At 46.9% G+C, this 24,337-nt stretch overlaps 1 protein-coding gene across 1 annotated transcript in view; it reads right to left on the reverse strand.

Annotated features, from left to right (window-relative positions):
• The window catches only part of COL4A5 (collagen type IV alpha 5 chain), a 232,606-nt gene that overhangs the window by 41,346 nt on the left and 166,923 nt on the right, over nt 1–24,337 (reverse strand). The window contains exons 31-39 of the mRNA XM_060250114.1: nt 23,877–24,044; nt 21,421–21,510; nt 18,777–18,926; nt 16,505–16,603; nt 14,252–14,341; nt 10,332–10,471; nt 8,165–8,291; nt 6,993–7,073; nt 14–112 (exon numbers count right to left, since the gene is read on the reverse strand). Coding sequence (XP_060106097.1) covers nt 14–112; nt 6,993–7,073; nt 8,165–8,291; nt 10,332–10,471; nt 14,252–14,341; nt 16,505–16,603; nt 18,777–18,926; nt 21,421–21,510; nt 23,877–24,044 — 1,044 coding nt within the window. The remainder of the gene's footprint in view (nt 1–13; nt 113–6,992; nt 7,074–8,164; nt 8,292–10,331; nt 10,472–14,251; nt 14,342–16,504; nt 16,604–18,776; nt 18,927–21,420; nt 21,511–23,876; nt 24,045–24,337) is intronic.

The following is a 24,337-nucleotide window of genomic DNA, read 5'->3' on the forward strand; positions in this document are numbered from 1 at the left end:
AGAGGAGCCTAACCTGGGTCACCCTTCTGTCCAGCGGTCCCAGGAATGCCATCTCTGCCTGGTTGTCCTTTCTCTCCTTGAAGGCCAGGCAGTCCAGCATGGCCAGGTTCACCTAAACGACAGGAGAACATGACAGGCTGAGTCATCCCCATGCCCGATGTTATGACCCACAAATGCAAACTGAAGAACTGCAAAGTAACCATTTTTTCTACCCAAAACAGAGCAAATTCACTATTAAGGCCCGAACCGTTATTTACTTTTTTACAGGTGCAACTATAAACCCAGCTAAAGGGATGCCGACATGGAATGCACTTCTGTGAAACAGCAGACTCAGTTCACAAATGGATAAGGTTCTGGTCACTCCATAAAGTCTAAAAGAACCCCCTTTGGTCCAGCCGCTGTCCAAGCCCTTTCTGACATGGCCAAGGAAATGATGATCACTTCAGGGTCAGGAAGCAATTTATTTTATGTTATTTATTGAGTGAACTTAGATTCCGCCCTTTCCCATAATGGGCTCAGGGCGGATCACAACATAGGTTAGACAACAAAAACCACCAGTCAGATGTAAAACAATACAATAAAACCAAACAGCAGAATGACAAAACGAAACAAGGTGCATCACTGGCAGAAAGGGCACGTTTCACAGAGTACAGTTTTTCGCCCAAAAAGAAGCGATGGGGTTAAAATTGGATTCAGCACCTCAACAAGGCTATAAATCCTGATATCACAACAAGGGAGGCCGATCGATGGAAGAGCTGGTGGAACAGGATGCCCGCTGCCTCAACCAAAAGCCTGGCAGAACAGCTCCATCTTACAGGCCCTATGAAATGGCAGCAGCTCAGGTAGGGCCCGGATCTCCATAGGGAGCTGATCCCACTAGGCAGGAGCCAGAGCCGAAAAAGCCCTGGCCCTGGTTGAGGCGAGATGGACATCCTTCGGAGCAGGTTGGTCAGGAGGAGCTGCGTAGCAGACTGCAACGCCCTCCGGGATGTATACGGGGAGGGGCGGTCCCTCAATTTCCTCCAGGCCAGTTTGGCCAGGGATCTTGGAGGTTTTTTGCCATCTTCTGGGCATGGAGCAGGGGTCACTGGGAATGTAGGGGGAGGTATTTACGATTGTCCTGCTTTGTGCAGGCGGTTGGACTAGACGACCCTAGAGGTCCCTTCAAACTGTATGATTCTAAGCAAAACTTCGAGTTCCTGATATGGCCGTTCGGGTTCCTCAGTCATTTTTTTTAATCACATGGAGATGTCTCAAAATTAGTTTCTGGTTCAGCCTGGGGAGCCACTGCTGAAGAAGAGTTACAAGGAATCAGATTGGGAAGCTGAGGATTCACCCCACACATTCACCCCGTTCTTGAGCTGCAGCCACAGTGCAAGAGCTACAGCAAAAAGCCCTCCAGAGCAATTCACTTCTCTACAAAACCTACGAAAATGCAAATACCACTTCCACAGCAACATCAGTTAGACAGCGTACTTATTTATTTATTTTATCAGATTTCTATCCCTTCCTCCCCTGACAGGTTCAGGATGGCTAACAACAGCAAATTAAACCACATAAAACATTAAAAACAAATTACACAATAAAATCAATCATACAGTTTACAGTCATTAAAACCAAGATGTGCGTTTCTGATTACTCTGATGTTCTTGGCTCAGTTGTAATGATTCAGTGGGATTCTCAGGGCCGTGGAGTAATAACTACCTCCCTTCAGCCGCTAAAAGCGAGTTTAAACAATTAGGTTTTATAGGCCCTGTGGCACTGTGGCAGGTCCCACAGGGCCCTCATGTTTTCAGGGAGGGCACTCCACAAAGCAGGGGCTATTACTGAAAATGCTCTGGCTCTTGTGATGGACAATCGAGCCTCTTTTGGTCCGGGGATCTTAAGAAGAAGAAGAAGAAGATGATATTGGATTTATATCCCGCCCTCCACTCCAAAGAGTCCCAGAGCGGCTCACAATCTCCTTTACCTTCCTCCCCCCACAACAGACAGCCTGTGAGGTGGGTGGAGCTGGAGAGGGCTCTCACAGCAGCTGCCCTTTCAAGGACAACCTCTGCCAGAGCAATGGCTGCCCCAAGGCCATGCTAGCAGGTGCAAGTGGAGGAGTGGGGAATCAAACCCGGTTCTCCCAGATAAGAGTCTGTACACTTAACCACTACACCAAACTGGCTCTCTCTTAAGAGGGTTTTGAGACCCCGAGCGGAGTGCTTTCTGGGGCACATATGGGGAGAGGTGGTCCCAAAGGTAGGCAGGTCCCAGTTGTATGGTCTTCTCCATCACAATGTACAAGAGAGCATCCCCCCCACTCCCGGTCAAAATTACACTGTGACAAAATTCAGGCACAAAGCCCAGCTCTGGGATGAACCACTTCTAATTGCAAATGGGGGCTCATCAGATACGTAAAAAAAATATCCCTGTATACTGGATTTATGCGATACATCTCGTTGGTGTGCTGCTTTCCTCTAAGGTAGCATTGCTGGAGGCCATTCAGTCATGCAAACCTAACTGTTTACTTCCTTAGAAACAAGTGAGCTCATGACTTGCCCCAGGACTATCAAGCATGCCATTTCTATATGCTATTTCTAATAGTGTTCAGCAGACAGGCCAGATACAAAGCAGGACACTCTTTATGCTCTTCCCTCCTGCTAACCAAAGGGTGCATAATAAATCCATCTGCTAACGGTGTAGAGTGCCTCTCCCCCAGATTCACACAGCCATGTCTTATCGGTTCCCAGAGAATGTGTGAGAAAGGGAGATGTTTTTATTAGCTGACATTCCTTAGTCACAAAGAGATACTAGTGAGTAGCCTTTGAACCCTCAACTCAATTTGCATCTTTATGTTATCCTTATGAAGTTATCTGTAACCTTTCTCTTTGAAGCATGTCTATAAGTTACTATGCAATGCTATGTATGTCATTACTTCCTGTCCTTGAGCAAGCTATGGAGTTTTAACAATAAAGCAACTTTTGATTACAGAACAAAAGCTTGATTATTGAGAAATACTGATGCTTGACAGACTCTTGCTCAAATTCAGGCTCAACGGCGGCATTCACAAACCAGCTAGGATTCAAACAAGAGTTTCCCCCCAGCGAAACTATCTGAACAGTGGATCAACCTATCCTTAGCCAGTTTGGTGTAGTGGTTAAGTGTGCGGACTCTCATCTGGGAAAACCGGGTTTGATTCCCCACTCCTTCACTTGAAGCTGCTGGAATGGCCTTGGGTCAGCCATAGCTGTGGCAGAGCTGGCCCTCTCAGCCCCACCCACCTCACAGGGTGTCTGTTGTAGGGGAGGAAGATAAAAGGAGATTGTGAGCTGCTCTGAGACTCTGAAATTTGGAGTGGAGGGCGGGATATAAAGCCAATATCATCATCATCATCATCATCATCTTCTTTCTGTCCATCCCATCGGACAGCCCAACATTTCTTCAAGGAGTTCAGAGAGGCGTAAGTGGCTCTCCCTTCCCCTTTTTTAGCCTCACAATGGCCTTGCGGAATAGGTTTGGCGGAGAGGGTGTAATCGGTACAAAGTGAGCTTCACAGCAGAGTCGTAATCTGAAGAGAGAGCTCCCAAATCCTTGTGCAACACCCCAACCAGTCATATGAACATATGAAGCTGCCTTATACTGAATTAGACCCTTGGTCCATCAAAGTCAGTATTGTCTTCTCAGACTGGCAGAGGCTCTCCAGGGTCTCGAGCTGAGGTCTTTCACAACTATTTGCCTGGGCCCTTTTTTGGAGATGCCAGGGATTGAACCTGGGACCTTCTGCTTCCCAAGCAGATGCTCTACCACTGAGCCACCGTCCCTCCCCAACCAGTCCTCAAACACCGCAGCTTTGAAGGTGTGTTGTGCCTTTCCTAGGCAGCCAGACTATTTGTAAAAGTTGCCCAAGGATTAGCAAGACAATATAGGCCTGGATTATTATTCCATTTTACAGATGGCAAAGGCAGCACTGAGGCAGAGAGAGAACCGCTGAGCGCTCAAGGTCACCGTGCAAGTTCTCAGTTGTGCTACAATCTGGAACTATCCAATGAGGCAAGAGAACAAAGCAGGAGTCTAGTAGCACCTTTAAGACCAGCAAAGTTTTATTCAGAACAGAAGCTTCTGTGTGCAGGCACACTTCATCAGACGACGGAATGGGGCACAGTGAGCAGCGCTACGTATAGCTGGTGGCCAGGGGTTAAGAATACAAAGCGGTAGAATCCAATGGCAAAACAGTGAAATTAACAAACTGAAAGAACATTTGGTCTGGATAGCATTTGTGTGGGAAAACGACACAACTTTGTTGGTCTTAAAGGTGCTACTGGGCTCCGACTTTGTTCTGTTGCTTCAGACCAGCTACCCAATGAGAGATACGTACAACATTCCTCCTCTCCTCCCTGTTTTCAGATCTGGGAGCTCCAATTGTTTACATTTGAGGCCTGTCACGCCCTTGAGACCAATAAGAGTTTCAGGGCATCAGCTTTCGAGAGTCAGAGCTCCCTTCATCAGGCATGAGAAGAAATGGAGATCTCTGAGTCCCTTTAGTTTAGTCAGAAGGTGGGAGAGGTGTTGTAAAGAATGCTGTAAAGCAGGGGGATCAAACATGCAGTTCAGGGGCCGAATCAGGCCCTCGGAGGGCTCCTATAAGGCCCTCGAGCAACTGGCTGTCATCTGCTTCCTTCTCCCTCTCTCTTGCTTCCTTCTGCATCTCAGCTTGCTTTGCCAGGCTTGCTCAATTGCACAGGAGCTACAGAGCAAAACCTCTATCTTCTCCATTGGTAGAGGCTCCTCCCTTAGGGACAAAGGAGGGGAGGGATACCTTGCTTTGCCAGGCTCTCTCAATCACACTGCAGAGCCAAGCCTCTCTTCCTTCTATTGGCGGAGGCTCCTCCCCATCCTGGTCCCCTGGGGAAGGAAGGAAAGAGCCAGAGTTTCCTTTCCCAGTTCCCTGGATCCCATGGGAGAAAGTCAAAGAAAGCATCTTTAAGACCAATAAGTGCTAATGTTTTAAGCATATTTTAATTTTTTAAAAATATATATTTGTGTTTGTCTGTGTCCTTTATAAAATTTATATTTCTGCTACCTAATCTTAAATAGGTACATACATGGCCCGGTCCGACACGGCTTGGTCCAAACCAACATGGCTCAGCCCAACAAGGTCTCATTTATGTCAGATCTGGCCCTCACAACAAATGAGTTTGACATCCCTGATGTAAAGGATGCAACACCTGAGAGCCTGTTTGGCATAGTGGTTAAGTATGCGGACTCTAATCTGGGAGAAGTGGGTTTGAGTCTCCACTCCTCCACATGCAGCTGCTGGAGTGACCTTGGGTCAGTCACAGTTCTTGAAAGAGCAGTTCTCTGAGAGCTCTCTCAGCTCCACCTGCCTCACAGGGTGTCTGTTGTGGGGAACGGAGAGGAGATTGTAAGCCTCTCTGAGTAAAGGGCAGGGGATAAATCCCATCTCTTCTCTTCTTCTCCAGCCTTCTGGAGACTAGGACTGAGAGATCTCCATTTCTCATATCTGACAAAGGGAGCTTCGACTCTTGAAAGCTCATATCCAGAAACTCTTGTTAGTCTCTATGGTGCGACTGGACTAGAATCTAGGACCAATTCCCTGCTAGCCTTGTCCTGGTCCCACGCTCCTCTTCTCTGCGGGGCTTCCATCTGACTTTGCAAAAGCTGCCACGAGGCTGTGACTCATTCTGCCTCTTTCCTGCGGCAAGCAGAAACCAGTTTTTAGAGGATCTTGCCTGCTGCAGGAAAGAGGAAGAGCGAGTTACAGCCTCGCGGCAGCTTGTGCAAAAACAGACAGAAGCTCACAGAGAATAGGAGCATGAGACTGTGACAAGCCTAGTGGGAAACCGGTCCAGCTGTTCTACTACTGCAGACCAGCACAGCTACTCCTCGAAACCAAATTACCTGCTCTTTCTTCAGGAGTGGTCCCAGTAAGTCAGCAATCTGCTAGGTTTGGGGTTTTTTTACCACTGCATATGCATCATTTGCCAGAGTTTCCGATCCATGACTCCCCACCATAGGTTACTGATGTGCACCAGCGTGCATATTCATTGACTTAAGCACAGCATAAAGATTCTCATATGGTCGAGGACCTGCCTACCTGAGGGACCGTCTCTCCCATATGAGCCCCAAAGAGCACTGAGGTCAGCAGGGAAGAACAAGCTGACTATCCCTGGGCCAAAGGAGGCGAAACTGCAGAACACCCGTGCACGGGCCTTCTCTGTTGCAGCTCCGTGCCTGTGGAACCAGCTCCTGGAAGAAGTGCGGGCCCTGCGGAGCCCAGACCAATTCCGCAGGGCCTGCAAGACCATCCTTTTTAGGCAGGCCTTTGCGGACTGCTGACAAAGGATGGCCGATCAATCCATCAAAATGATTCTATCTAGTGACCCTGCCACTATGCAAATGGACGGAATAGCGCCAGGAACATCATTGCTGCTGTTAAATTATTAACTGGAATGGTTTTAGATATTGCTGATTTAAATTATTGTATCTTTTTAATGCTGTTTTAAAAACTTATTCTATACTGTATAACTGTTTTAAAACTTACTGTATTCTGTATAATTTTTTGTTTCAATCTGTTGTTAGCCGCCCTGAGCCTGCTTAGGCAGGGAGGGCGGGATATAAATAAATTTATTATTATTATTATTATTATTATTATTAATGTTCATTTCTTTGTTGCTTCTTCTGGATTTTGATGCCACTGGCTCCGATTGTCTCCTGGCAAGGATGGGATCGCACAGCTTTATGCTGACTCCGGTCCTTTAAGGACGATAGCTGCATAGAGTGGAGTTGGATGATTTCTGCTCCACCCCTTGGCCACTGGCCTTGAGGGTGTTTGCAAGGTTCTATCTTGTCCCTCACACCATTTAACATTTATATGAGGAAACATCCACAATGAAATGCCAACAATAAAGTGATGACACCAGGCCCTATCCAAGGGGCATTTCAAGAATCCTAAAACTCAAATCACAAAGGAAACATATTATACCTACCTGGAAGTCCGGGTGGTCCTGTGTTACCTGGATTCCCTGGTGGTCCATCAATACCTTTTGGTCCTGCAATGCCTGGGGTCCCTGTGGAATCAGAGTTGTAGATTTTTAAAAGGATGAAGGATGCACAGTACAGTTGAATCATATAATAGTATATCTGGACAGCAAAATGCTATGTACAGTGTAACATCTGGTGCAGAAACTGCAGCCCAGAAACAGTAAAAAGTAGAAAACAGCAAAACTTGGGGAATTAAAAAATCCAAGCCCAAGGCCACCATCCCATGCACAAACACTCTGCATGCTAAAAAGCCAGAGAGTAAAGAGGACAGAATTCAGAGCAAAGGATGTCCATCAAAATTACAGCGGAAGAAAATTTTCAGTTCAACACAGCATCATCTCAAATGTAGTATTTTTTGAGGAAATGGATTTCTCTAAATGTTTTTTTTAATCAAAACACATAACATTTCCAAAGATGAAGGGGGGAATTCTCTACCTTCTGTCTTGATCACAGACAGGGCAAGGTGCTGTAAGGAACTAATGGAACACTCCAAAAAGCATGCAGAATATTGACAAGGCACTCCTTTCTTCCTGGTGGGATTAAGAATGCCCTGGAACACGGTGAAAGGTAACCTTCAAAAGAATTTGGGGGCTTTCCTATTCCAAATATGCATATAAGCAGTCATTTCCATTGTAAAACTAACATTTGCTAAGCCAAATGCGAAGGGGGGTGATGTGGGGGAAATATTTTCATGGCAGAACTTAAATATTAATTGCAGGTTCACACAGGAATGCCACCCAGTCCCAATTCAGCATCTTAGCAGCAACATCCAGAAGTCTAACAGCGAGACTCCAACATGGGAGCACGTTGGCGTGCCCCTTTTCGACGTGGCCAACATCAGCTGCGCCGACCCATCCGTGTAAGTATTTCGGATGTGGCTCGTAAAAGTTTTTTTCCCAGGCAAAAAGGACAGACCGACTGGCGTAACGCGAAGTTCCGAAGAACTATTCTCTTAAGATCTGTCTCAACTCTCACCGTTTATTTCATGTTATCTGTGGTAGTGTGCGATCAGAACAAAAAAAGCAGGTAAGTAGCAGAGTTACCTAGATCAGAAGCCGCAGCATGAGAGCATGTGGGAAAAGAGAAGAAATTACTATCCAACAAAATGCGGATTTACCTGGGAACCCGGGGAGGCCACGATCGCCTTTGGCACCTGGATTACCAGGCAAACCAGGCAGCCCAGGATTGCCAGGTGATCCTTTACTGCCTGGGCCACCTGAGTATCCAGGCAAACCACTATCACCCTGTGGGAGGAGGGGGACACACAGGGAAGTGTTAACAGTCAGTCAGGTCAAAAACTTCAAGCAAAGAACTCTTAAGTGGCCCAAAGGCCTGTGAGACGTCTATGCAAATCTCAACCTAATATAAGATAACAATCAAAGTACACCATCTTTTCAGAAACGTTTCATTCCCCCCTCCCCTGCCTTTTGAGTGTTTCCCCCTAAACCTTTGTATTTACAAGCATAAGTCTTTATTTTTTGAAACATTTATACCCTGCCTTTCCTCGTGGTTCGAGGCAGCTTAGTTAAAAAAATACAGGGCTTTTTAATACAGGGCTGGAGCTTACGGTAGGCCCTGTATTAAAAGCCCTGTAAGCGCCAGAAGGATTGCCTACAGTGGGGTGTGTGTGGCCTAATATGCAAAGGAGTTCCTGCAAGGAAAAATGCCCTGAAAAAAATGTTCTCACTTAAAACCAAAAATAAAACCGCAGACTCCAAATCTCTCCCCCTCCCTCCACTTAAAAGTTGCCTGCCGATCCAAACCTCCTCCAAAGCCCTGGCAATCAGGCAGATTTTTCAAGCTTACCAAGGAAGGGCCCCCTCACCTAGCCCCTTCCACAGAGCTGGAGCCACACAGAGAAGGCCCAGGCTCTGGCTGATGCCAGACGGCCATCCTAAAAGGTGGGGGAACCAATAGAGGGCTGCCTGATGAACGTGGCTGGTGCACAGGGACAGATGGAAGGGGATGGGATACATATTGCCTTTTGCCATAAACATTTCTAGATCTATCAGCTTGGGGTGGGGGGAAACATCATCAGGGCTTTTTCTTTTGAGCAGGAATGCACAGGAACGCAGTTCCAGCTAGCGTGACATCCGGGGTGTGTGGCCTATTATGCAAATGAGTTCCTGCTGGGCCTTTTCTATTAAAAAAGGCCTGAACATCCCGTGTCTAAGCAGGTGGTCCTTCATGGCCTGGGAGCCACCCAGCTACAGGACTGCCTCTCCCGCTGTATCTCCCTGCCGCAGTTCTGTTCAGTTGTTCCGTTGCCAGATCGCTTCCAATTCATTCTAATGCCTTTTAGGAAGCTCTGCAAAGAACAGCTGTTTAGGTCAACGTTTTGGGAGGCGTTTGTGAATTCCATTTTGCAGACCAGGAGTTGTGAGAAGGGTCTGTTGTTATGCTGTTCTTTTGGTAGTACTATTGTGATCTTGTGGTGATTTTTGAATACCTTAGAACGTATTTGTAATGGATTTCCAGTCCCTAATGGGGCGAGCAGGTGGGCTATAAATAAATAAATGCAAGCCACAATGAATCTCTTAAGTTTTTAAAAACACAAGTTTTTTTTTTCTTAGAACAGATTAAAAAAAAAGGGCTCCCCTTCAGGAACGTCACGCTTTCATGTCCATAAAATACTGTGATCTAAAACGCTCCAATGGATGAGCAGAGTTCAGATGCGTGCACGGGAACTCCTGCCGAAATGCCACTCTCTCGTTTTTGCCTTAACATCCTGCATTTCTTTTGATCAACTTAAGACAGCGGAGTCCCATGAGGTCTCCCGCTGAGGCACTGATCTGATCCAGCCCTGTTTGGCTTCAGCAGCCTTGCTGCCTTGTGTGCACAGTACCTAATATCCCTGGGACTATTATTTCCATGCAGTGCACGCAGATCTGTGCCTTCTGCTGAATGGAATGGGCCACACAGGCTTACATAGGAGCCTGGGCCTTGCAAAGTTTTTTTGACCGTTCTGTTTCAGTCCCTCTGAGTTCAGTGTACATAAAAAAAAAACAAGCAAGCATCATGAAATGAAGCTAATCTGCATCTATTTATTCATTTTGCCAAATTTATTTTGCTTCTACTAGCAATGGGGAGATGGAAATAAGAATGTGGGGCACTGCTGCCCCAGCCCTTGAGCACAAGAAATGTTGTTCTATCCCCCCCCCCGCCTTTGTGAGAAAACACTCATGTTCTTTTAACCCCCTGTCCACTTTAAGGACTAGAAACTTTTTTCTTTCTTTTTAAAGGATAAATTGGAACTTTTAGTACGTAGAATTCTGACAACATACCTTAGGGCCAGGTGGGCCTGGGATTCCAATTTCAGAGCGGCCTGATTCACCCTTCTCTCCTTTCAGCCCAGGATATCCAGGAGGACCGGGCTGCCCAGGACGCCCTGCTATGCCTTGCAAACCTTTTGGTCCGGCAGGACCTGTCCAAAATTTTTAAGAAGAAAAAAATTCTGCAGTGGTGTCATGGGACTGAACTCAAATGCCAACACGGGGTGAGGCTTTCAGACTTATAATATTTGTTTTACCATTTACAGCAGGGGGGGGGCAAACTTGCTTAATGTCAGAGCCGCATTGAAGAAATGTCAGATGTTTGAGAGCTGCAAGACGTGAGCGTCAGATGTTTGAGAGGAGGGAGGGAGGGAGGGAGGGAGGGAGGAAGGAAGGAAGGAAGGAAGGAAGGAAGGAAGGAAGGAAGGAAGGAAGGAAGGAAGGAAGGAAGGAAGGAAGGAAGGAAGGAAGGAAGGAAGGAAGGAAGGAAAATAGATGGGGAGCAATGTTCCCTCTAAGCTGCAGTCTTGTGAGCGAAAATTCTACTTCGGGAGCTACTGGCATGGTGAGCTACTGCAAAAATTAGTGTGCTCTGGGGCCATTTTTCCTGAGCTAAGACAAAAATGTGTGAGCTGGAGGCTAAATATCTGTGAGCTAGGTCATGCTAACTCAGCTTAGAGGGAACATTGATGGGGAGTTGGGAGAGGTGGAAAGAAAGCAACTGTAAATGCATTCTTCAAGCTGCTGTCTGGCTTGGTTTGGAGAAGTGATTTAAAGAGAGAAATGCCTTCTCCAAACCAGCTGACAGGGCAGTGGGGGCTTCGAGAGCCACACAATATGTGAAAGAACCACATGGACTCCAGAGCCACATTTGGCCACCCCCACTTTACAGTGTCTTCTCTAGTGCTCTCTCTCTACAGCAGCACCAGCCCCTCAGGAGGAACAAAGTCTTCTGTGGACTTCAGGCAGCTGCTTTGGTCTTGCAGGCCCGGACAACTTGACCAGAGCTGCCCAGTTCATAGAGCGTGCCCCCTTGCCAGCTGCTGGTTTTGCATGTCCCCCCCTTCCCTGTGTGCACAACCTTGCACCTCCTTGTCACCCACTGCCCTCATATGCAGCACCTCTCCCTTTAAAACACTTGCTGGTGCTGCTTTTCCTCATCTCTGGGACCACCTGTCCTTAATCTCCATGAACTTGCCACATGTGGCTTAAAATGAAATGTTTACATCAGAACAGTAGATCGGATCCACACAAGGGTCTCTTCCCAAGTTGCCTCTAAGCTGCAAAGTCTTGTGAGCTACTGGCATGAAAGTTGTGAGCTACTGACATTAAAGTGGTGAGTGACTGCATAAATTAGTGCGCTCTGGGGCCATTTTTCCTGAGCTAAGACAAACATGTGTGAGCTAGAGGCCAAAAAATCTGTGAGCTAGCTCGCACTAACTCAGCTTAGAGGGAACACTGGTCTCTTCCGTGTGCTTATGATGGCTGAACGGAACTTCCATGTTCAGAGGGAAAATATCTTTTGACATCACTTCCTGAGCAGCAACAGCTGGAGGAATCTTAGCCCCCTCCCTGTAGACATTCTGGGGACGTCTGACTGGCTGTTGGCGGAAAGAAGTTGCTGAACTAGGCTGTTTCTGCAGGGTTTAAGTCCCCCAAGTTTGATACCGTTGGGAAGTGTGTTTCCCCCCACCCTGCTTCCACACAGCATTGTGTTGCATCTGTGCACCAACCAGGGTATCCTCAGCAATGTAACAGTGCTATTAATATATTGATATACAGTTATACTAAAATATGTATCAGGTTCTCTAAATCCCTAGCTTTCGCTTTTTTGAAAAAAAAAATAAGTCTCTAAGAAGAAGAGCCTTGCTAGATCAGACCAATGGTCCATCTAGTCCAGCATCCTGTCTCACACAGCGGCCAACCAGTTCCTCTGGACAGCTAACAACAAGGCATACAGGCCAAAGCCTTCCTCCGTTGTTGCCTCCTGGCTCTGGGATTCAGAGGTTTAGTGCCCCTGAATGTGGAGGTTTTCCTCAGTCACCATGGCTACTAGCCATTCACAGATATATCCTCCATGAATCTATCGAATCCCCCTTTAAAGCTATTTATCACTTTAAAGCTATCACTGGCAATGAATTCCACATTTTAATCACTCTCTGTGTAAAGTAGTATTTCTTTTTGTCCATCCGGAACTCACGGCCCATCATTGGCCCATCATCGTTTGATTGGATGCCCTCGACTTCTAGTATTTTGGGAGACGAAGAAAAATTTCTCTTGATTAACTCTCTCCTCCCTGTGCATGCCTTTAGAAACCTCTACCATGCCCCCCCACCCCAACCTGGTCCTCTCTTTTCTAAACTGAACAGTCCCAGACTCTTCAGCCTTTCCACCTAGGGAAGTTGCCTCAACCCCTAAGTCACCCTGGTTGCCCTCCTGTATACTTTTCCCAGCTCTGCAATGTCTTTTTTGAGAGAGCCCCTTCTGTTGCAGAGACACATGCAAGAAAGCATATCTCTGCAACAGAGTGGGATAGAGACTTACTTCTTAAATCAAAGCTGAGAGTGCAGGGAATCTTAGGCATATTTTGATATAATAGATATACCACTATTAAACTGCTGATTGGGATAAAAACTACCAGGGCAACCTGTGTTGTGGAAGTCCTATCAACCTTACGCTGGATTAGCAGCAGCGGCGGGAAGAAACTGGGTGGGTGAAGCGCCTCCCTCTCGTCTAGGCATGCGCAACGGATGCCTCCTCCCCGGGACGAGAGGAAGTGCACGCCAAAATTAAAGCTCCAAGAGTGCTTTGAATTCTCCGAGGTCGGGTTCGATCCTGGCGGATAACCCATGTGTGGGACTGCACAGAGACCACGAAAAAGATCACTATTAAACGGCTTTGGGATAAAAACTACCAGGAAAACCTGTGTTGTGGAAGTCCTATCAACCTTATGCTGGATTAGCAGCAGCAACAGGGAATACTCACAAGCCTGTCCCTGTGTAGAAAACACCTTAGACAGAGCTTTGTTCTAATCCAGAAGAGCTTTTGTGATGTTCAGAATGTACCTTACAGAACTCTGGTAGGTTAATACTATTACCTATTTTTTTCGCACTATTCCGTTCCTTGGATCCTACGCAGGTAATTACAGACCTTTTTAAATGGAAGGTTTTCAGGGGATACAATTTCTAATGAAGATATCTTATGCTCCGATGAGGGGCCTGAGCCAGGCAGGGCGACAGGGTTAATAGACCCAGCGGAGCCCACAACTTGGCTGATTCACTGCTGCTTCCTGCAGCAATCTCAGCACCTGGCTCTACAGCTGATGAGGAACAACAGCAGACAGACACACGCCCCAGTTCACCACTTCACCTTGCTCACATACGGGAAAGGCTCCGCCTGGATTAAGCAACCCGGCGAAAAGAGGCCAGGATGCGAACAAGATGTTCACTCAGCCCAGAGTTTTAGCAGACGCCAGGCTGGTCCCGTTGCTTGCTAATTGGAAACAGCAGCAGCGGGCTATTTAAGTTCCTGCTTCGAGCTGCATGCTCTGTGGAAGAAATAAGTCCATCCGGTGACTTGTGACTATTCTGGCTCCCATTCCTTGGTTCTGGTTCCTGCTCTGACTCCCCAGTTTCCTGACTCCTGGCTTGAACGATCCTGCTCTCAGACTGTGACGTGGACTCGGCTATTGGTTCTTACAACGCTCCTCTGACTTGGACTGAACTCGGACTTCCCCTTTGCCTGCCCCCCAGCGCGTGACACAATGAGACTGTAGCGTATTGCACAGTTAAAACTTGTTTTTGATGGCCGTTCTTCTTAAAGAACTAGAGAGTCCCACGTTCCCTACCTCCCCATTTTAGCCTTCCCGCCCCACTCCTCAGCAAGGAATTCGAGTCAACAACAGACTAAGAAAAAATGTTTTCAAAAACTACCTGGAAAGCCCATTTCACCGCTGCTGCCTTTTTGTCCAGGGGGTCCACTGAGCCCAGGTGAGCCAGGAAATCCCATGTCGCCCTTGGGCCCTAGAGAAACACAAGTACTGTGAGCAGTTTGATAGTGGAAAGCTGTTCCCGTCAGTACAGCCACTGACTATGTTGACCAGTTCAGAGGCTGCCTTCCAGGCACCAACACACCCCTCTCCCAAGTTTAACAAGACATAACATCATAGAACTTCATATATGTAGCTTCAGAGGTACAACAGAAACTTTAACCCAGGGGTCCCTAACCTTTTTGGGCTTGCAGACACCTTTGAATTCTGACACAGGGAGGTAGGCACAGCCATAAAATGGCTGCCAGAAAACAGCTGTTGCGGGGGTGAAGCCAGCCACAAAATGGCTGCTCCAGCTTACCTTCAGGCACACAGTGAACATCTTTGTGCTGTAGTTGTGGCAGCTGCTGCCAAAGCAATATTTAAAAAAAAAAAAAAACCCAAACCTGCCAATCAAATCTCCAATGGCCAATCAGAAGCCCCTCTGGCCAGAAGCCCAATCTGGCCTTGGCTACTTTGTAAAAACACTTGGCGGGCTCCAGGAAAGGTGTTGGTGAACACCGTGGCACCTGCAGGCACCATGCTGGGGTTCCCGGCTTGAATCTGGTCCCGCCACTAGGCAAACTAGGCGATTACCTAGGGCGCCTCCATGTGATTCAGTGATGTCATCAATGGGAGGGGCCACCAGAAGGCAGCCTTGCCTCAGGGGCCAGACGGTCTAGGGCTGGCCCTGACCAGAATGCATTATACAAATTACACATCCATAATTTTTAATTTTAAGTTTAATGTTTTAATGTTTTATATTGTAAATCTAAAGGTTTTATCTACTATTGTATGTTTTATAGAATGTTGTTAGCCGCCCTGAGCCTGCCAAGGTGGGGGAGGGCGGGATATAAATGAAATAAATAAATAAATAATAATTCTGCATGATTCCCCTCAATATTGTGCAGAATTTGTTCTCAAAGGGACGCTGACTGGAGAAGCTGGATCTTATCAGCAAGCGCTGAGGTGGCCTCCAGGGAGATAGGGACAACACAGCCAAGAACCAACGGGGAATTTAAATGAATTTTTAAAAGAACACCTCTGAAAAGGGACAGAAGAACCCACTGTTACTCCAGATCTCCTCTGCTCTCCCGAAAAGGTCATTTCAAATCTTATTAGATTAGATTTCACAATCAAACGCAAGTCTTTCCCATCAAATTAATTCTCAAACCGAATCAGATCTATGGGACTTCCAGCGAGCGGCCCTATGGCAAGTCACCCCATGGATCCCTCCCCTGCCCCCGTCTCCTCAGCATCTGCAGACAACACAGACAGTGGGAAACAATCATTTTGATTGCCACAGATGAGCACTTCCACGATCCTGCAATCCAGTCATCTCTGGAAAAGTCACACCCTGGCCTTTGGAGAAAAATCATAACCTGGTACCCCGTTTGGAATCCTAGTAGCCTGTGGTCATGAAGCCCAGAGAGGTGACGAGGTTTCTGCCTCATGCTCATGTCTAATGACAACTGTGTGCCAAAGAAGGTAGGTCCTAGTTCTGCAAAGTGAATGCATACAGGAACTTCCTTTACGCTTCAAGAAAGTAGAGCTCACTGTCGTCAGCTCTTATGTGAGCTCACTGTCATCAACTCCGCTGTAATCTGGAAGGATAACAAAGCATTGTTCTCGGCTCCACCCACCTCACAGGGGGTCTGCTGTCGGAGAAGAAGATAAAGGAGATTGTAAGCCGCTCTGAGTCTCTGATTCAAAGAGAAGGGCAGGGTATAAATCTACGGCCTTCTTCTTCTTTGTCTCCAAAATATTGACTCCAGGTATGCAATTCTCTGCTTGTAGAAAACTAGACAACGGGGAGAAAGTTCCCAAATGCAGCCTTCCTCCAGACATGCTAGATTTCTACCTGCAGAGAACGGTTTTGAATGGAGGATCGTTTCAACTTGCGAACTCCAGCCTGCGTTCTGAAGTAGCACAACCCAGATGTTAGGCTAACACCTCAGTTAAGTCCACACCATCTTCCGAACTGTTCTGTTCTACTAGATGGGAGGGACAGAACTCAACTTAACCTCAAGCAAGATTGACAGACCTAGTAAGCTGAGCCCACCTTCTCAAAATGCCCTGAGACCAATCTGGCATTTGGATTTCAATGTGTTTTTCATTTGCTACCCTTGGCCAGGGGAACAGGAAGCCGGTTCCTCACCTGACAATCCGGGTACACCTGGCTGTCCATTCAATCCAGGAGGCCCCGAGTCACCTGGGAGGCCTTGGTAACCCTTCTGGCCTGTTATTCCAGGCTCACCTGTAAGGAAAGAAGGAAAAAAGAAAGAAAGAATTGTATCGATATTTCCAAAGATAATCAAAGAGAAGAGCAACCCTGATCTCAGTGGCCCGGGCTAGCCCGATCTCATCAGATCTCAGAAGTTAAGCAGGGTCAGCCCTGGTCAGTCTTCGGAGGACAGCCCCCCTCCCCCAAGGAAGTCCAGAGTCACGACACAGAGGCAAGCAGACCACCTGCCTTGAAAACTCTATGGAATTGCTTTTTATATTACGGGAGTAAGGATTCCATTATCCCCTAAAATTTGTCTTTTAAACATGTGGAATGATTTTAGACTTTCTGAATTAAAGGAGTTGATTTCTTTGCAGATCAATGTGGCTAAGTATGCTATTGCATTACACCGGAGACAGAATTCAATTCCTTCCTTGGTGGCCTGGTTAAGAAAATCACAGAATTGTAGAGTTGGAAGGGACCTCCAGGGTCATCTAGTCCAACCTCCTGCACAATGCAGGAAACTCACAAACACCTCCCCCTAAATTCACAGGATCTTCACTGCTGTCAGATGGCCATCTAGCCTCTGTTTAAAAACCTCCAAGGAAGGAGAGCCCACTACCTCCTGAGGAAGCCTGTTCCACTGAGGAATTGCTCTAACGGTCAGGAAGTTCTTCCTAATGTTGAGTCGGAAACTCTTTTGATTTAATTTCAATCCACTGATTCTTGTCCTCCCTTCTGGGGCCACAGAAAACAATTCCACACCATCCTCTATATGATAGCCCTTCGAGTACTTGAAGATGGTGATCATTTCACCGCTCAGCCGTCTCCTCTCCAGGCTAAACAGGCCCAACTCCTTCAACCTTTCCTCATAGGACTTGGTCTCCAGACCCCCTCACCCTCTTTGTCGCCCTCCTCTAGACCCATTCCAGCTTGTCTATATCCTTCTTAAAATGTGGCGCCCAAAACTGAACACAATACTCCAGGTGAGGTCTTACCAGTATTTTGCTGGGAGTATTTTGTTTTGAACATATAATTTAGAAGAGAGGCATACTTCACATTGAAGGTCAACTATTTTAGCTAAGTGGTCCCCTTTTCTGGATTATTTTTCTTGCGGGAATTTTGGTTCAACTGCACATAATACACTGGTCTGGCATTAATTTGTTTCTAATTTGATTTTGCACGTGCTTGTGGTTCATTTGCATGATTACTGGTGACTAGCTGACTTTGTTGGATCATACTTTTGATTATTATTTTGACTATGATCCTGAATATTAATCTGTTTATTGAAATAAACTCTTTTTTTCTTTAAAAAAAAAAGGTCGGCTATAACTCGATGGCACTTTCACCACTGCTGCCGCCGTGTTCAAACCAAGCCCTCTTAATATCTTAGCTATGGGGTGAAGAAGAAGAAGAAGATATTGGATTTATATCCCGCCCTCCACTCCAAAGAGTCTCAGAGCGGCTCACAATCTCCTTTACCTTCCTCCCCCACAACAAACACCCTGTGAGGTGGGTGGGGCTGGAGAGGGCTCTCACAGCAGCTGCCCTTTCAAGGACAACCTCTGCCAGAACTATGGCTGACCCAAGGCCATTCCAGCAGGTGCAAGTGGAGGAGTGGGGAATCAAACCCGGTTCTCCCAGATAAGAGTCCGCACACTTAACCACTACACCAAACTGGCTCTCTGAAGGGGGATGCATGGACCAGAGGTCCACTGGCAAGGCAAGTGTAGGCACTGCCACCATCTATTGCACACTGGGTTGATTGCACATTATTGGGCTTGAGCTCAATAAAGACTGGGCACAGCTACAAACAAAACTGCAGTTCTTTAGAAAGTTATGCCCACTGCTCTCATCTCATTTCGCCAAACCCTCCCCACCCCCGGACAGAAGCAGCCCCTGCTCATTCTGAATGGTCCATTTATTCTTTTAGACTGGATCCTGCTTTCATTTGTGCTGCGCACTGTGAAAGAACTCAACCCTCTTTCAGATTGCTCAGGAATAAACTCAGTAATAACTTTCCCCTTCCTCTGTCTCTTCCGCTCTGTCATCAGACGGCTGTGCCTATGTGACTGAAAGCACGGCTGCAAGGAGGGAAGTGACTGACGGCACAACGATCTGCTTGTCATCTGAACAAGTCCCACCCTCCTCCTGTTCAAAGCCACCTGCATAAACCAGACTCAACCTAGAGCCGGCGCTTTCTCACCTGGTGAGCCTGGTTCTCCTTTCTGTCCTTTCGTGATCACTTGGCTTGGATCAAGTATTCCTGGAGCACCGGGCAGGCCCATCTCGCCTTTGCTGCCTTTCGGCCCAGAAGGCCCTGGAAGACCCGGCTGGCCTGGGAAGCCAGAGTCGCCTAAGTGGCATCCAAACAAAACTCATCATCAGTTTGCCCCGCAGAGGCTCCCCAGTCGTCACAGAAAGAGCTGCTGGCTTGGCTTGACACTTCTTGCATTGTCCAGCAATAGCTCTTGCCACATTTCCTTGGCAATGCCAAGCCTCTAAAAGGCGCAATGACTGGCTTGTTTGTTTTTTAAAACATTTTAACTTTATTGGATTGTAAAGCACTTTACATATGACAGGCAAGTATATATCTTACAAAATAACAAGGTGAAGGATAGCAATACAGAGCCTATCAGTGTTATATGAACGCTAGTGCAGAAATATGAACCAATTCAGTCTACAAATATCTAATTACTTAAATAACTAAATATCAACTACGATGGGGAAATGGGAAGGGTATAAACATGACTATACAGTTATTATACAATCCTGGTATACCTAAAGAAATCCCAAAAGTAGAATTATAGCAATAGAAGGTCTTTATACACCTCATTTTTTGTGAAAGAATGAATATAGAACGGATCGCTGCCTAGTTTTTCCAGAATTGGGAGCCAGATTGCTATATAATTGGTATATGCTTGGTAGGGATCTTTTTGATCCAGGGTCGCCTGGATTTTGTCCATAGCAATATGTTCCCAAATCTTGAGGAACCAGGAATCGAGTGACAAATTCTTTGGGTTTTTCCAAGATTGTGCAATAGTCGTTTTTGCAGCCGTTAAACGTTTGACAATTAGAGATTTTTTGGGGGATATCAGCTGTATGCCAGACCAGTTATTAAGAAGTATAACTTCTGGAGTAATGGGGATTATAATGCCTAATAAGGTTGAAAGATGAGCATATACTAGAGTCCAGAAAGATCTGATTTTTGGACAGTCCCACCGGCAGTGGATGTAAGATGCTTTGAAGTCACAGTTCCTCCAACAATCAGAGGAGCCGAGGGTGTTATGGGAGAGAGCCGTTGAGGTGTGTGGTACCAACGAGCTATTAACTTGTAGTTTTGTTGGGATATGTTTATTATGTTGGATTGTAAAGTTTCTCTGGCCCATATGGAGTCCCATTGTGCTGGAGAAAGTGTAACATTACAGTCTTTGTGCCACAAATTGGTATACGAAGGTAAAGAGATTCCTAATTTAGATAAAAGAATTTGGTAAAGCACAATGACTAAGAAGCTTCAGATTGTGTCCCTCTAATTATGCTGCTGGGCAGACAGGTAAATGATACTGTCAAGAGCTTCTGGAAATGGAATTTTGTGTAAAAGGATTAAGCGTGGGTCCATATAAAATTATTCCTGCGGCTCCGAATAAGATTTTTGCATTGAGCAAAACATTGGGGAAGTAGCTTGTCTACAACCCGGAGGCGTGTCTGTCTGCTGGATTGAAGTATATTGCTGTTTTCCTATGTATTTGTGAAGTGATCAACCTGTTAATCAATGTTATTGGTACCTACAGGACCATCTAATGCTAAACGATCTTTAAACTGTGGAATCATTCCAGCAGCTTCGTTTTGACACGGTGAAGTCAACGGGGGTTCATCATTCACTTTCAGTTTCTCCAGGAGGAGGAGGAAGATATGTATATGGGACTGTTCTTATAATTTCATGTTGATGTTATAATAAATAATCATACTTAAAGAAGCGAATAAGGTTTGCCTTATATGAATAGGGACTGTTCATGGTAGTTCAGCTGTTTTGTCTTTGCAATTTCACTTTAACACTGAACCCCTAATTGTATTGTAAAGAAAGACTCAGCTGACACTAGCAGAGCTGGGCAGAAGCCAGGAGTTTAGCTCTTACTTACAGGTGAAAAACAGGAAGTACACCTGAATGTTCAGAGCAGGAATGTCAAACATGCGGCCTGGGGGCGGAATCAGGCCCCCAAGCAACTGGCTGTCATCTGCTTCCTTCTCTCTCTTTCTTGCTTCCTTCTGGATTACAGCTTGCCTTTCCAGGCTTGCTCAATTGCACAGGAGCTTCAGAGCAAAACCTCTATTTTCTCCATTGGTTGAGGCTTCTCCCTTGGGGAGGAATGGGGGGAGGCAGAGCTTGTTTTTCCAGGCTCTCTCAATTGCATAGCAGAGCTAGTGAGCCAAGCCTCTCTTCTTTCTATTGGCTGAGACTCCTCCCCCTCCTGGCCCCCTAGAGAAGGAAGGAAAGAGCCAGCGCTTCCTTTGCCCAGTTCCCTGGATCCCACAGAAGAAATACAAAGAAAGCACCTTTAAGACCAACAAGTGCTAATGTTTCAAGCATGTTTTAGTTTAAGTTTAAAAAAAAAACCCTTTGTGTTTGTCTATGTCCTTTATAAAGTTTGTCTCTGCTACCTAATCTTAAATAGGAACACACACGGCCCGGTTCGGCATGGCCTGGTCCAAGGTGGTCTCATTTATGTCAGATCCAGCCCTCGAAACAAATGAGTTTGACACCCCTGGTTTAGAGTGAAAGAGTGAAACTCCCAGTTGTAAAGCAGCATTACATCAACGGCCCCCAAACTGGAGAGGAGCACACATCTCACCTTTGGGGCCAGGAAGACCACTTCTGCCAGGATCTCCGGGAGAACCTTGGGGACCCGGGGTTCCCATCACACCCATCTCGCCTTTCACACCTAGATGCACAGAACCACCAGTTTCATTTGAAGCCAAGACCTTCCACCTTTTTTGTAACACAAGTAAGCTGGTAAAACTAAAACCAGTGTACCCTGCTCTCTGCACGAGCCCAGGCTGGACTGCAGATATATATTCCAAACCCCCAGAATGGTGACACGCTATTTCCATCATCAAAGGATTTGAAACTGGCTTAATCTACCTCAATTTGTATTATCTATACCAACAGGGCACCAGAGAAATATGCCCCTCGGCATTGTTGCAGCATGTAGAAGATGAAGGAGATATTGGATTTATATCCTGCCCTCTACTTCGAATTTCAGAGTCTCAGAGCGGCTCACAATCTCCTTTCCCTTCCTCCCCCACAACAGACACCCTGTGAGGTGGGTGGGGCTGAGAGAGCTCTCACAGCAGCTGCCCTTTCAAACACAACTCTTACAGGAGGTATGGCTGACCTAAGGCCATTCCAGCAGCTGCAAGTGGAGGAGTGGGGAATCAAACCCGGTTCTCCCAGATAAGAGTCCAAACGCTTAACCATTACACCGAACTGGTTCTCAGGAATTATTAAGCTGCAGCCAAGTTATTAATTTTAAGCACTGAAAAATTCAGGGCTTTTTTGGTAGCAAAAACCCAGTGGGGACTCATTTGCACGTTAGGACACACCCCCTGACGTCACCATTGTTTTGCACCGTCCGTTCCTTTGCATATGAGGCCTCACCATTGGACACCAAGCCAGCCCTGGAAATATTTATTGTGAGGAAATGCCCTGTTTTTTTTAATGCATTTTCATTGTTTTATTGTGTTGTGAGCTGCCCTGAGCCTGCCTGCAGGACACGGCAGGATGTCAATCAACTAAAATAAAAACAAACTTGCATACAGGGGCGGTGCTGGTTTTTTTGCCCCCCTAGGCCACCCGCACAGCTGCGCCCCGCCCCTCCATGGGAGTTCTAAGTGAGGCTGCATTTCCTTTCTTCTGTCTGGCTGCCGGGTAGCAGAGAGGGCCCTGCCTCGCTCTGAGGCTGTTTCCCCTTACAGGGGAGCGCTTCAGAGTGACACCACCACGCTTTCTCCTCCCTCCGCCCGGCTATGGAGGTGGGGGTGGTGGTGGAAGAAGGGGCCCCGGGACTGTCTGCCTCACTCTGAGGTTCCCTTTGCAGGGGAGAGCTTCAGAGCGACACTGGGTCTCCTCCTCCCTCCGCCCAACTATGGAGGTGGGGGAAGGGGAGAAGGGGCCGCGTGACCTGCCTTGTTCCGAGGCTTCCCTTGCAAGGAAGAGCTCCAGAGCGACACCGGGCCTCTTCCTCCCTCCTCCTGGCTGCGGGGGCGGGGAAGAAGGGGCTGTGTGACTGTCTGCCTCGCTCTGAGGCTTCCCTTGCGCCGGGCCTCCGCTCTGATGCTCCCTTTGCAGGGGAGAGCTCCAGAGCGACACCGCTCTCCTCCGAGCCGGCTAGGAAGCCAGCCTTGGAGGAAAGCACAGACCGAGGCGCAATTCCAACGCTCTCAGCTTCCGGATCTGCGAACGGGTAAACTGAGAGCAGTGGAGAAGTGGGAGAGGCGCCCTGTAGGCGAGGTAGCACCCGAGGCCGTCGCCTACCTCGCCGACTCCCACGCACCGGCTCTGCTTGCATACCAGTTTTTAACCTAGCCTTTTTAGAGTAATATAACTGAACTCTTCCAGTTGACACTGGTCATATTCTTCCGAATGAATGAGATCAACAGCTTGGTGAAACTTCAGTGGAAGATCTCTATCACCACATAATGGTTTGCCCTTTATATTCAGGCTTAAGAAGCAGATTTCTATCTGGAATTTCAAGCCAAATACATAACGTTCCTGACAATGAAAAGCTGGTTTCCCTACTGTCAGATGTGAATCCTTTGGTCCCACGCAGGGTAGCGCTCTTTGCACTTGCAGCTAGGAAAGTTAGATCCAAGGTGGCGCCTAGTAATGCATCGCACTGAGCTCTATAGTTCAGCATAATGTTATTTAACTATTTTAAACGGATGCTTGAAATTTTAGAAGCGCCATGCAGTTTTTACCGGAAGACTTGGTTTTTAAGCTCGGTATTCTGAACGTAAATCCTATATTGTGTTTTTTATACTGTGCTTTTATACTGTAAAGGCTAATGGCCATGTACAATAAACTATTCACTCACTCGTAATAGCTTGGTGAAGACTCTCAAGACTGTGATAACTTGAATATTTTCAACGCATAGACAGTGGACATAGTTTTTGGGTTTAACCTGCCTGCTTCCCAAGCACTGAATTGTAAGCTAGAAGGGGAGTCCATACCTAGCCATCAGTTTCTACAAACAAAGCTCTCTGTTGTTAAGCTGGCCACTGTATTCTCGAAAGCGCAACAGGACTTTACCTGGAAATCCGGGGGTTCCATCTCGTCCGGGTGGCCCTGGTAAACCTGGAGGCCCTAGGAAACCAGGTTGCCCTGGAAACCCTTGCTTGCCTTTGTCACCTGGAGGACCAGGAATGTCGAAACCTGGTGGTCCAGGATCTCCCTTTCCACCTGGCATGCCAGGCAATCCTAGATGATGATATGAGAATACAATTTGTCAGCAAAAAAGGGACCTGCAACACAGGGAGGTGTAGACTAACTTGCACGGGCTAAGGTGGGGACAAGGGAGGAATCCCAAACTGGTTTTGGGGTAAATCTATTCCAATCAGCCTTCCTCCAACTGAAGTTGTCCTTCCTCCAAGGGCAGAGCCCCTAAATTTGGAGAGAGCCTCCTTAGATTGGAGGAAAGTTTTAAACTTGAGCCAAAAGGTAAGGTGGGGTATAAAATATTTTGATAAAAATTTGCTCAGTGGAGCGGTAGG

This window comes from Heteronotia binoei, chromosome 11 (genome assembly GCF_032191835.1).
Source record: "Heteronotia binoei isolate CCM8104 ecotype False Entrance Well chromosome 11, APGP_CSIRO_Hbin_v1, whole genome shotgun sequence".
NCBI classification, from domain to species: domain Eukaryota; kingdom Metazoa; phylum Chordata; class Lepidosauria; order Squamata; family Gekkonidae; genus Heteronotia; species Heteronotia binoei.